The 13,147-nt window shown below is 52.0% G+C and overlaps 1 protein-coding gene across 2 annotated transcripts in view; it reads left to right on the top strand.

The window, feature by feature from the left end:
• The window catches only part of LOC127048819 (bifunctional epoxide hydrolase 2-like), a 106,988-nt gene that overhangs the window by 61,340 nt on the left and 32,501 nt on the right, over positions 1-13,147 (top strand). For both annotated transcript variants that reach the window (XM_050948833.1, XM_050948832.1), the window contains exons 8-10: positions 1,509-1,587; positions 4,242-4,276; positions 5,056-5,082. In XM_050948833.1, the coding sequence (XP_050804790.1) occupies positions 1,509-1,587; positions 4,242-4,276; positions 5,056-5,082 (141 nt within the window). The remainder of the gene's footprint in view (positions 1-1,508; positions 1,588-4,241; positions 4,277-5,055; positions 5,083-13,147) is intronic.

The following is a 13,147-nucleotide window of genomic DNA, read 5'->3' as shown; positions in this document are numbered from 1 at the left end:
GAGTGGTGTCCCACAGGGATCAGTTCTGGGTCCGGTTCTGTTCAATATCTTCATCAATGATTTGTATAATGGTATACACAGTACACTTATAAACTTTGCAAACAATAGCAAGCTGGGAGGGGTTTCAAGTGCTTGGAGTTTAGGATTAAAATTCAAAATAATCTGGACAAATTGGAGAAATGTTCTGAAGTAAACAGGATGAAATTCAATAAGGACAAATGCAAAGTACTCCGCTTAGGAAGGAACAATCAGTTGCAAACATACAGAATGGGAAATGACTGTCTAGGAAAGAATACCGCAGAAAGGGATCTGGGGATCATAGTGGACCACAAGCTAAATATGAGGCAACAGTGTAACGCTGTTGCAAAAAGGATCATTTTGGGATGTATTAGCCAGAGTATTGTAAGCACGACACGAGAAGTAATTCTTCTGCTCTACTCCGCGCTGGTTAGGCCTCAGCCGGAGTACTGTGTCCGATTCTGGGTGTCACATTGCAGGAAAGATGTGGACAAATTGGAGAAAGTCCAGAGAAGAGCAACAAAAATGATAAAAGGTTAAAAAAACACATGACTTTTGGGAGAGGATTGAAAAAACTGAGTTTGTTCAGTCCGGAGAAAAGAAGACTGAAAGGAGACAACAGTTTTCAAGTACAAAAAAAAGTTGTTACAAGGAGGGAGAAAAATTGTTCTCTCTAACCTCTGAGGATAGGACAAGAAGCAATGGGCTTAAATTGCAGCAAGGGAGGTTTAGGTTGGACATTAGGAAAAACTTCCTAACTGTCAGGGTGGTTAAGCACAGGAATAAATTTGCCTAGGGAGGTTGTGGAATCTCCATCACTGGTGGTTTTAAAGAACAGGTTGGACAAACACCTGTCAGGAATGGTCTAGTTATTACTTGGTCCTGGGTTGAGTGCAGGGGACTGGATGCGATGACCTCTCAAGGTCCCTTCCAGTCCTACACGTCTGTGATTCTATGACCCAAAGCACATTTTTGAACCCACAGCCAAGAAGTGATTGTGCACAAATGAACTCTGCTCCCCAGCCCTCTTTCCCTCTCACTGATTGAATGTCTAGTATGAAGTTCATGTCCCACCTCTAACCCCCGAGGAATCTCTGCACCAATACAGGGTTTATTCTTTTGGTCTCTGCCTCTGGAATTTGCCTCGGCCTCAGTCTAAATGCCAATGCACCACGTAAGGCACCTTTACTCTTCAGTGGCTGACTCTCATTCTGAGTGTGGTGCTAGCCGGCGTGGATGGGCTTGCCCAGTGTTTGGCTGGCTATAGTCATTTGCTAGAGCAGTGTCTGTTGTCATTCTTACGCCCTTTCCAGTGTGTGGAATTCACGTGGCAGCTTCGCCTTTGTGACTGACGTGTCATAGTCGTTATCATGCTGGATGCTAATAGGGGACAGTTCAAATAAATGGAAGTCCACTTCCCAGCTGTGAGCGAGCTACAGCAGGCGCAAGTCTGTTTTCCAAGGTCACGTTTCTTTCTGTTTCTGCTCTAGATCCCTGCTTTGGCTGAGGCTGGCTTCCGGGTCCTGGCTTTGGATATGAAAGGCTACGGAGATTCCACTGCTTCCCCAGGTCAGTCGGGTTTCCCATCCTCTCCTCCTCCCTCCTGCCCCATTAGAGGGGGCAAGCAACAAAAGGCCGAGATAAATTGCTTGGCCTTCTTCTGGCGTGTCTGTTGGATCCTAGCTAGGACTGTTGTGGTGGAGGTGAGCTGGAAGAAGTTGAGGCTGAGTATTGGGTAGAAAACACTCTTGGTGAGAATTATTTAGGCTGTGGGAGTCTCCCAAAGGAAGTGGGGAAAGCCCTGATTCTTGGGAGAATGTCCCGTCCTTTGGTAAAGTTCCTGGGCATATAGGGACTGTAGGGAAGAATTGCACCCTTGCAAGGAGATGAACTGGATAGTCTGACACACTCTTCCATTGCGCTAACGTCTAAATCTGTGATGTGGCACAAACTGAACAGCAGCCAAAACTATCTTGCACTTGGTATCTGTATGTCTGCCGACCCACTCGTGTCCTCCCCCATAACCTCCCAAGGGTTCCTGGAATCTCCTGGTGTGATGTGAGCGCAGGCTGGGAATCTATTCCTTCTAGTGTTGGTCTGAGGAGTGGCTTGGATTTGAAATGCTCCTGAAGCAGGGGAAGTAAATACAAAAGCCTCCCAATGTTTACATGGTATCAAGAGGAAACCACCTGGCGTGTCAATTATAAAAGTGCTGCTCACGACACTGGACTGTTTCGGGCCGTCTTATTTTCATTTCCTGTCTCTTTCCATCCCTGGCACAACCTTGATGTGAACTTGCCCACAGGAGGCCTTGGGAGAATAGCTCCAGAAGAAGTGACTTGGCAGTAGATACACAAGTTGTCTCTTTAGCTTCTAAGCTGAGCAGGGTCAGGCTTGGTTGGTACGTGAATTGGAGACCTTCCAAGAAAACCCAAGGGGGTGATCCAAGTGGTGGTGCTCTTCCTTGACCCATTCCATCATTGTCTGCGGCTGCCAACAAGTGTTGGCATTGGATAGGGAGAACGCCCTGGCTACCGGCAGCTTACACCCTCTTTCCTTATAAGGTGCTTTGCATGAACTACCCAACAGCTGCCAGATCTCAGTGACTTTCAGTCACTACCAGCCTGGGCTGGATTTGAACCAGCAAACTAGGAGTGAGAGGCTCTGTCACCCGTTAACGATCCCCTGAGCCATCTGGAGGGATGAGGGGTCATTGCAGCCATCCATGCCTGATGACTAGCAATAACAGTGCGGCACGCACTCCTCTATCCCGAGGCAGCAGGAGCTGAGGGGTGTCGCTAGCTGGTTGAGTGGGTTAGTTACTGACACCCACCCTACCCCACTTGCCTGAGTCTTCCCCTGCATGGCTCTAATACAGAGGTTGGGAGTCTGGCTGGGATCCCCAGAGCCCTCTGAACCTGCTAGTTCTAACCAGGTTTGGATTGAGGCTGTAACCACATTGTTATGCAATGTCTGTGTCAAGCCAAATTGCTTTGTCTTGTACAGTGCATCTTCCTTTGTGCTTCAGGGCATTTGCGCCCAACTCTGAGAGTGAACATCTGGGAAGCGAAGGGCTGGGGAGCTGGGGGTAGAAGGCCCTGTGAAATGCCATTGCTAATCTTGAGGGCTGATCAAAGCAGCAGCCCTCACTGTTTGCACTATGTTAATTTCACTATAAACGCTGCTGTGGTGCCCACAATGGACCGGAGGCCAGACTGACGTAGGTATTTAGCACCTAAAGATGCAGAGGCACATAACTCACTCAGGCACTTCTGTAAGTCCTGCTTGGTGCCTCTTTCTCTCTTCAGGCATCTAAACCTGGCCCTGGGCACTTTCCGAACCCAGCGAAGCACAGAACAACATCAGCCCAAGGAGTTTGCAATCTAAAGAGACAAGGGTGTGGGGGGATAGGGACACTACATACAAGTGATCAGGAGGGTGATCGGCGTGTGCCACGTCTGTTCCCTTTTCTGAAGCTGCCTTCACCTAGGTCCTGCCAGTGCCCAGTGTCCTCTTTAATGGCTACCCCGAGCCTATTTCCTTCCAACAGCGCCTGTTTCCCACCCCCTTCCCTCTGCTCACTGAGTTACATCCACTGCCGTGTTGTTGGTGCACTGGTAGATCTAAGGCCAGAAGGGACAATGCCGGTCCCCTCCCCTCTCCCCTATACCAGCTGGCTGGTTCCTGCCTCAAGTCTAGTGACCGATGGTTGAACTGACGTGTTCCTTTTTAATATGGTTGCAAATACTCATGTGCTTCCTGTGGTAAAGTGTCCTGTGTCTCACAATGTTATTTAAACCGGACCAGCACATCTGAGCTGCTTGCCTAGGAACTGGTTGAACCCAGCAGGTGTGTTTTTACAGAGGGCTTTTATGTCTGGACAGAGAGTGGCTGTGGGGGAGCCAACCCCTACTGATGAGAACCTGCCATAAAAGGATCATTTCCCACCCCTGACCTGCTGCCACCACCATTAAAATGCACCTACCTCTAGGGTTGAACCCAGCAGCCATACTTCATCAACGTCCCAGAGCAGGCCTATGGAAATCCGCCTTTAAAGATGGTGCAGTGGGTGATGAGATGAATCCTGGTTTGTACTGAACTTTTGTAGAGCTGGTGGGAGCCGGGGGGCGCAGCCTGGTACATGGCAGATTTAGAATTGTTAAAAAATTAAATGGAAGGATACGTAAGTGAGCTCAATAATTAATTTTTGTTGTTGTTTGCAGACATAGAAGAATATTCCCAGGAAGAAATATGCAAGGTAGGAGACAGTGTCCTGATTTCTGTTTGTGACCTAGGTCTGTCTGTATTATGGAACCACGGTCCGAGCTCCCTAGTTAAGGTCCTAACCAGCGTATCTCTATGGACGGTAGAAAAGGGTCCAGGATGGGGTGGGAGAACAAAGGCAGTCCCAGGGCTGCTGTTTCCAGCTCGAGGGAACGGTGCTCCTTGAGTGACTGAACTTAGTTGGGCAAGGAGTGCAGTATAAATCCGACTCTCTGGTCAGTGGTTTGCAGTACTGTACAGCAAAGCTTGTGCTTCGTCTGCAAGGCTGCCTGCAACGCCGCAGATCCCGGAAGGAAAGACTCCCTGAGGCCAGGATGAGGTCTCCTTGTTGCATAATCTTTAGTAGTAGTAACAGTAACACTGAGGGGCAAAGATCAGGGCCCGTCATGCGAAGCACTGCATGGACAGAGTGAGACAGTCCCTGCCCCAAAGTGTTCATGGTCAAAAAGACAAAACAGTAGATGGGGAACTTCAGCACAACTGTGACCCGGCTGGCAATTTGAATCCAAATCCCCTGAATGCCAGCCCAGTGCCTCCCTCCCAGACCATCCTTCCTGCCTAATCTTAAAGAGAGGGCTTGGAGTACAGGGCCCTGACCTTGTAGGGATTGGGAGATGTATTGGATCTCAGGTGACTTTGGAGACCTCTTAGTGAAGGCAAACAGCCTTCAGAATCCTGTTGGCACTTAAGGTAGTGGCATGTTCATGGCTAAGAAATCTGATTATCTGTTTTTTTTCTTTCCCCCCTTCACAGGATCTTGTAGTTTTCCTGGACAAACTGGTGAGAAACCCCCTGTGACTTTCATTTTTCCTTTGCTAAGTGTACAGAGATGCACAAATCCAAGCGGTGGGATTGCTTTGGGCCACAGCCAGAGATCCTGGGGAAAAGCATTATCAGATGTGTAACTTGTACACTCCTCCCGCCCCCAACCCATTCTTCCTTGTGCAGCATTACCCCAGACTGGCTGGGAACAGAAGTTGCCAAGGAGAGACAAGGAATGAGCTGGAAATGCGTCTAAAGATTTCCCTTGTGTAATCTTGAATTAAAGGGGTCGGGGGGGGGGGGGAGAGAAGATGAGAGGCAGATCCCTGGTGACTCACTGAGCAGCTCGAGTGGATGGTTTGTTTAATTCTACCTCTTGGCTGAGATCAAATCTAGTATTAGCTTAATATCTGATATATCCTCTGCTGGGAGATGTGCTTGCCTAAGAGATGAAGGCAGCGATTGCCATCTCGTCTCACAACAATTAACCTGTGTAATCGTTGCATTAGACTAGCTCAGCATAAGTTCTTGGGTTTTGCTTTTTACTAACCCCAGACGTATATGGTTCTCTGGGCTGATGGAGAAGAGAGGAGGGTGTGTGCATGTCCGAGAGGAAGGATGTTACGATCTTAGAGGACATGCAAAGAATTGCAGACTTGTGGTACGTTCCCCTCGGGTCACCGTCTGGGTCTGTCTGTGCTGGGAGCTTGAGCAGGCCGATGTGCTAGCTCTGTCCAAGCAAGCGCACTAAGAGTAGCAGCACAGCTGGGGATAGCGTGGCTGGTGGGTTGGGCTAGCCAGCCGAGTGTGTACCCAGGGCTTCCGGGCCGGTTTGCATGCAGGCAGCTAGCCTGCACTGCTGCCCGTGCTATTTCCAGCAACGCTTCTCTTTGCAGCATGCTTGCTCGAGCAGAGCTAGAGCCTGGCTGCCCACTCAGGCTGGGAATTGTGTCCCCTGCTGCAGTGTAGACACTAGGGTCAGGTGATCCATGCAGGAGCTTGCACAACTCGAGACTGTAAGAGATTCGGCTTTGAGCAGGGGGTGGGACTAGATCACCTCCTGAGGTCTCTTCCAACCCTGATCTGTGATTCTCTGACCCGGCTACTGGGCAGTCTGGGGAACCCCAGCCATTCTCTCTCCTGGCTGTGTGAAGAAGTGTCTTGCTTTAAGTGCGTTCCTGCGTTAGCCTTTGACTGCTAGAGAATTGCGTTGATTTATTGAGATGAAGGTTGCAAATGAAACGTGTTTGGTCCCCGTGGAGTGCCTGGAATATTATACATGTAAGAATAAAGAGTGTGTGTGTGTGGGGGGAGTGGACTGTATCTTGGAAGGAAAAGATGCTGAGGAGGATTTCGGGATCCCAGTGGGATGCGTTGGCAGAAAAGGTCTAATGCAATCCATGGATGTATAAATGGGAGTGGTGAGTAGGAGCAGGGAAATGATTTTATCTGTCTGCTGCACTGGTGAGACTGATGCTGGAATACTGCAGCTAGTTCTGGTGAGCGCATTTTAAAAAGGATGTTGAAATGGCCATGGTGCAGAGGAGAGCTACACGTACACTGAATGGCTGCAGACCAGGCCTTCCAGTGAAAGGCTTAAAGAGCTGAATGGATTTAAAATATATATATAATATATATATATATATATATAATATATAATATATAATATATAATATATTATATATATATATATATATATATATACTGTAAAGTACTTTCATGGGGAGAAAATACCAGGCTCTGAGGGCTCTTTAACCCGGTAGAGAAAGGCAGCGCAAGAACCAATGGCTGGAAGCTGAAACCAGACCATTTTCAATTGGAAACAAGGCAGATTTTTACCACTGCGGGTGATTAATAATTGGTACAAACTACCAAGGGACGTGGTGGATTCCCCATCTCTTGAACTCTGCATATCAAGGCTTGGCTGCCTTTCTGGAAGATTTGCTTTAGCTGAACACAATAATATAAAACCTAATTCTTGTATAGCATTATTTTCAGCAGCAGCTCGCTGGGCGCTTTACCAAGGAGATGTCGTTATCTGCACTCGACAGGTTGTTGGGCTCAGTACAGGGGTGACTGGGTGAAATTGAATGGCCTGTGGTGCACAGGGGGACAGACTAGATGAGCATATCGTCCCTCTTGGCCATCCAGTCTATGAATCTGATGGAACTTATAGCTGGAAATGAACTGGCTCGACCAGCTCTTTGAGCAGATCTAGATTCAAATCCTTCTTCCTGGGTTTTCTCGAGGTGAAAGTCTTAAGTTCTTCTTCGAGTGATTGCTCATATCCATTCCAGTTAGGTGTGTGCACCGCGCGTGCACGTTCGTCGGAAAACTTTTACCCTAGCAACTCAGTGGGCCGGCAGGTCGCCCCCTAGAGTGGCGCCGTCATGGTGCTCGATATATACCCCTGCCGGCCCACCCACTCCTCAGTTCCTTCTTACCGCCGTGTCGGTCGTTGGAACAGTGGAGCGCGGCTTAGCTGACCTCCACTTCCCTAGCTACTCGTAGTTCTCATATATAGTTATGCAGTTATAATCCTTTTATATATATATTTGTATAGTTATACGTTTTTTCTTTGCTCACATAGTTAGTTTAGTAATAGTTAGCGGGGTTCAGGAAGTAGCCCCTTTCCTGCACCCGGTGCCAGAGCCCATGCACGGCTCACCGGGTTTTAAAATGGGCTCGGCCTGCCAGAAGCCGATGCCGAAGGGAGATCCACACGACTCCTGTTTGAAGTGCCTCAGGGAATCACACTTGACAGCTAAGTTCCCCATTTGCAAGGCTTTTAAGCCGAGAACAAAAAGGAGCGGGACTTTCACTTACCCCTCCACCTCTGGCACTGAGCGATGATCCAGCGGCTGGCAGAAGCGCCTCCTTGGCACCGGACCCCGCCGGTACTACCAAGGCCTTTCGGCACCGGCCGTTGCCGGCACCGAAGTCGACTCGGCACCGCTCCCTTCCTCCGAGGTAGAGAGAGCCTACAATTCCTGCTGGTGCCTGACGGCTCCCCGGCACGCGCCGTGGTTGAGCCCCGTGCTCCTGCTGCTTCCGTGCCACCTGCATCGCAGCCAGAGAGCTCGTCTAAGTCAGATTACCCGGCACCGACACCTGCAGAGGCACCGATGACATCGGCACTGTCGATTCCAGTCCCCCAGGGCCATTGAATCCAGTGCCTGACAGCTCCCCGGCACGTGCCATGGTAGGGCTTACTGCTCCCGCTGCTTATGTGCCAACTGCACCGCAGCCAGAGAGCTCGTCTAAGTCGGATCGCCCGGCACCAACACCTGCTGAGGCACCGACGACGTCGGCACCATCGATCCCGGTCCCACAAGGGCCGTCGAATCCAGTGCCTGACGGCTCCCCGGCACGCGCCGTGGTTGAGCTTACTGCTCCTGCTGCTTCCGTGCCAACTGTACCGCAACCAGAGAGCTCGTCTAAGTCGGATCACCCGGCACCGACACCTACCGAAGCTCTGACGACCTTGGTACCGTCGATCCCGGTCCCACGAGAGCCGTCGAATCTGGTGCCTGACAGCTCCCCAGTATGCACTGTGGTTGAGCCTGCTGTTCCCTCCACACCGGAGACATTACCAACGGCGAGGGATCTCATTGCCATGACAGAGTCGATGCTGCCTGACCCCGGCACCACCGGTGTGGGTAATACAGTCTCTTCATATGACCGTCCTCTGTCAGCACAGCAGAGTGGCACCGTTCATGATCATGGTCCCGCAGACACTCCAGGTCCCGTCAGCACACCCGACACCACTTGCAGTCCCGGTGCTGTTTTCCTCATCGGTACTGGTCGCACTCGCCGCACCGGTCGGTATCCCGTTCGCCGACCCGCTACTATCGGCACTGTTCCGACTCCCGGCACCGCAACAGGTACCGTGACTCCCGTAGCCTCTCCCCGAGCCTCGAGATCTCGGTCGACCTCCCGGCACCATTCTGGTTGCAGGTCTGGATCTCATTCCAGGTACCGGTAAGCCTCCCGATGCCGGTCCCCGGTGCCGAGTTGGGCAAGGTCCAATAGTCAGAGACTCTGCCCTTGCCTTTTTTTAGTACCTCCATCGCCATCCAGACACGCATCCGTGTCATCCCACATGCGCAGATCTTATGCTCAGGACCACGATTCTGATACGCCCCCCGACAACCTGAGGTGGAGGAGGTTCCAGAGGTAGAGGACCCGGTATGGTGCCCTCTAAGGGGTACGACTACTCGTCTGTCCGCTCTCCTCTCTGCTCACTAGTCTTTCAGTCTGTTAAGGAGAGGTATTGGCATGGCCAGTGGGCGCCAGCCCCGAAACCGAAGGAGGCTTGGCGAATGAACCTACTTGGCCGCCAGGTGTACTCTGCAGAGGCCCTGCTGCTCTGGGTAGCAAAGCAACAAGCCTTGCTTAGCTGCTATAATTATAGCACCTGGGTGAAGGTAGTTTAGTTTATGGAGTTTCTCCCTCAAAACTCCCGCCAAGAGTTCGCTGCCGTCTTGGAGGACGGGCGAAAAAGGTACCCAGAGCGTCCCTCCAGGCCTCGTTGGACGCAGCAGACTCAGCAGCCAGGACTCTGGCCTTTGGTGTCGCCATGAGGTGCATCTCATGGCTTCAGGTTTCAAACTTCCAGCCGGAGCTGCAGTATGCCATTGAGGACTTACCCTTTGTTGGTAAAGGTCTCTTCGCGGCAAAGACAGCCCCAGGCTGCGAAGCCTGATGGACAATAGGGTCCTAATGCGCTCTCTCAGCATGCATATGCCAGCGACCAAACGCAGGCCTTTCTGTCCCCAGCCGCCATACTCTGTGCCTAGCCAGAGACAGGACTTTGGCAAACGGCGAGGCCAAGGTGGTCGCAGACAAACGTCAGGACCCCTAAAGAGCCAAGGTCAAGGTCCCTCGCAATTACCACTGGACCAAAGACGAACCTTCCAAGGTGCGCCTGAGGGCGGTGTACCAGTCACAGGCCGGGATCCCAATCCCGCTTTCTCCTGGCATGGCCCCAGTTAATTTCAGATCGCTGGGTCCTGCACACGGTGGAGCATGGGTACCACCTCTAATTTGTTCCAACCCTGTCCCCCTTCAGGGACCCTTCTCACGAGCAATTCCTCCTACAAGAGGTGCAGACGCCGATGGACGAAAGGGGCAAGGGGGTTTACTCCCGGTATGCCCTAGTCCCCCACTCGAACGGAGGTCTCAGACCTTCCTAGTCCTGCGCGGACTCAGCCAGTTTAGGATAAGGTTGAAGTTCTGCATGGTATCCCTGGGAACCATTATCCCATCCTTGCCTCCTGGGGACTGCTATGCCCCCCTCGATATGAAGGACGCGTACTTTCACAACGCCATCTTCCCTCCGCACAGGAGATACCTCCGCTTTCTAGCCAACCGTCAGTACTTCTGGTTTACGGTCCTACTGTTTGGCCTTTCTGCAGCCCCACAGGTATTGACCAAGTATATGGCCATAGTCGCCGCCTACCTTCGCTGATGTCGGATATGCGTTTTTCCATATCTGGACGATTCGCTTATCCGAGGAGACTCCGAGACACAAACCACTCAGCACGTGGGCATCATCACAGTCTTATTCACAGGTCTAGGCCTGATGATTACTATAGAGCAATCCACTCTGGTTCCCACGCAGAGGTTGGACTTCCTAGGGGCTATCCTGGTCTCCGACCTAGCCGGAGCCTGCTTATCACAGCCGCGGTTTTAGGCGATGGCAACAATCATCCGAGGTCTGCAGACTTTCCCAACGACCTCGGCTCGCACTTGTCTCAGTCTCCTGGGTCCATGGCTGCCCGCAAGTTTGTAACCAAACACGCCAAGCTCCGCCTCCGTCCTCTCCAAGTCCGGCTCACCTCGGCGTACTGCCCAGACAGGGAGCCAATGGTCATGGTAGTCACCGTTCCCTCAAGCACCTTAGGCTCCCTAGAGTGGTGGCTAACTCCCTCCCTGGTGTGGGCAGGGATGCGGTTCCATCCGCCCCAGCCCTCACTGCCCCTGACGACGGACGCGTCATCTCTCTGCTCGAGTGCTCATGGTCACCTCCGAGCTTAAGGCCTTTGGTCTTCTCGGGAGCTGGCATTCCACATCAATGCCCCAAAAATGAGAGTAGTCCGCCTGGCGTGCTAGGGGTTCTAGTGGCAGCTGCGAGGCCGTGGTATCTCGGTGTTTACAGCCAACACAACGGCCATGTGCTTCATAAATAACCAGGGAGGGACATGGTCCTCCCCCCCCTTTTGTCAGGAGGCCATCCATTTCTGGGACTTTTGCATGGCCCAATCGATGGAGCTGGTGACGTCCTTTCTCCCAGGCGTTCGGAACGCCTTGGCGCTTTGACTCAGCAGGTCTTTCCTGTCTTACGAGTGGTCACTCTGCCCCATGTGAGGCGTTCTGCTTTCCAGAAGTGGAGATTTTTCCTCACATAGACCTGTTCGCTCACTGCAAGAGCAGAAAATGCCAGATGTTCTGCTCCTTCCAAGGTCTCTCCTCGGGATCGATCTTGGACGCATTCCTGATGCCGTGGAAAGGCCAACTCCTTTATGCCTTCCCACTGTTTCCACTGGTTCATTAGGTCCTACTCAAACTCCGCAGGGGCAGAGCGCGCATCATCATGATCACTCCAGCGTGGTCCAGACAGCACTGATATACCACGTTGCTTGGCCTGTCAATAACCAACCCAATTACCCTGCCACCCCACCCAGACCTCATCACTCAGGGCCACGACAGGCTTCGTCACCCGGACCTGCAGCCTCTTCGCCTCACGGTGTGGCTGCTGCGTAACTGAGCCGGGGTGGCAGGAAGCCTTCCACCTGGTCAACGTACCTGGCCGAGTGGAAGCGTTTCTTCTACAGGTGCAATACGCTCGATCTTGCTCCTACTGAGGTCTCGATCCCCTTTATTTGGCCTACCTCTGGCCTTCAGCGGCAGGACCTGGCGGTATCATCGCTGAGTGTACACTTGGCAGCCATCTCTACCTTCCAGCCAGGCTAAGGTGGACGTTCCATGTTCTCACACTCTATGGATTCGAGGTCCCTCAAGGGCTTGGAGCACTTGCACCCTCGGGTGCGCCGCCCAGCCCCAACCTGGGACCTCAACCTAGTTTTAACCAGACTTATGTCTCCCCCATTCGAGCCGTTCGCAACCAGCCCTCTGCTATACCTATCTTGGACAACAACTTTCCTCGTAGCTGTTACATCGGCCAGACGAGTCTCCGAGCTCAGAGCTCTTACGGTGGTTCCGCCGTACACTAGGTTTCACAAAGACAAAGTGCAGTTACGACCGCACCCGGCTTTCCTCCCTAAGGTGGTTTCGGCCTTTCATGTTACCCACAGCTCAATGCAATGGGCGCAACAGTTGCACTCCCTGGACATCTGTAGAGTGCTCGCATTTATATTGCACTGACAGAACCATTTTGTAAGGTGCCCCAGCTCTGTCACAGTAGCAGACGAAAGGGAAGGCTTGCTTGTTTTCCTCTCAGAGGATCTCATCTTGGGTGATGGCATACAGCCGCACTTGTTATGATTTGGCTCATATTTCCCCAAGCCACATCACCGTGCATTCTACCAGGGCTCAGGCTTCATCTACCGCCTTGCTGGCTCGTGTTCCTACCCACGAGATCTGTCGCGCTGCTCCATTGGTCCTCGGTCCATACCTTTGCTTCGCAGTATGCCCTGGTTCAACAGTCAAGACATGCTGTAGCCTCTGGCTCAGCAGTTTTCATTCTGCCACATTTCACTCCGACCCCACCGCCTACGTAAGGCTTGGGATTCACCTAACTGGAATGGATATGAGCAATCACTCGAAGAAGAAAAGACGGTTACTCACCTTTGTAACTGTTGTTCTTCGAGATGTGTTGCTCATATCCATTCCACACCCGCCCTCCTTCCCCACTGTCGGAGTAGCCAGCAAGAAGGAACTGAGGAGCGGGTGGGCCGGCAGGGGTATATATCGAGCGCCATGGCGGCGCCACTCTAGGGGGCGACCTGCCGGCCCACTGAGTTGCTAGGGTAAAAGTTTTCCGACGAATGTGCACGCGCGGCGCACACACCTAACTGGAATGGATATGAGCAACACATCTCGAAGAACAACAGTTACAAAG

The sequence above is a fragment of the Gopherus flavomarginatus genome, chromosome 4, assembly GCF_025201925.1.
Source record: "Gopherus flavomarginatus isolate rGopFla2 chromosome 4, rGopFla2.mat.asm, whole genome shotgun sequence".
NCBI lineage: Eukaryota > Metazoa > Chordata > Testudines > Testudinidae > Gopherus > Gopherus flavomarginatus.
This window is presented reverse-complemented; position numbering and strand designations above follow the sequence as displayed.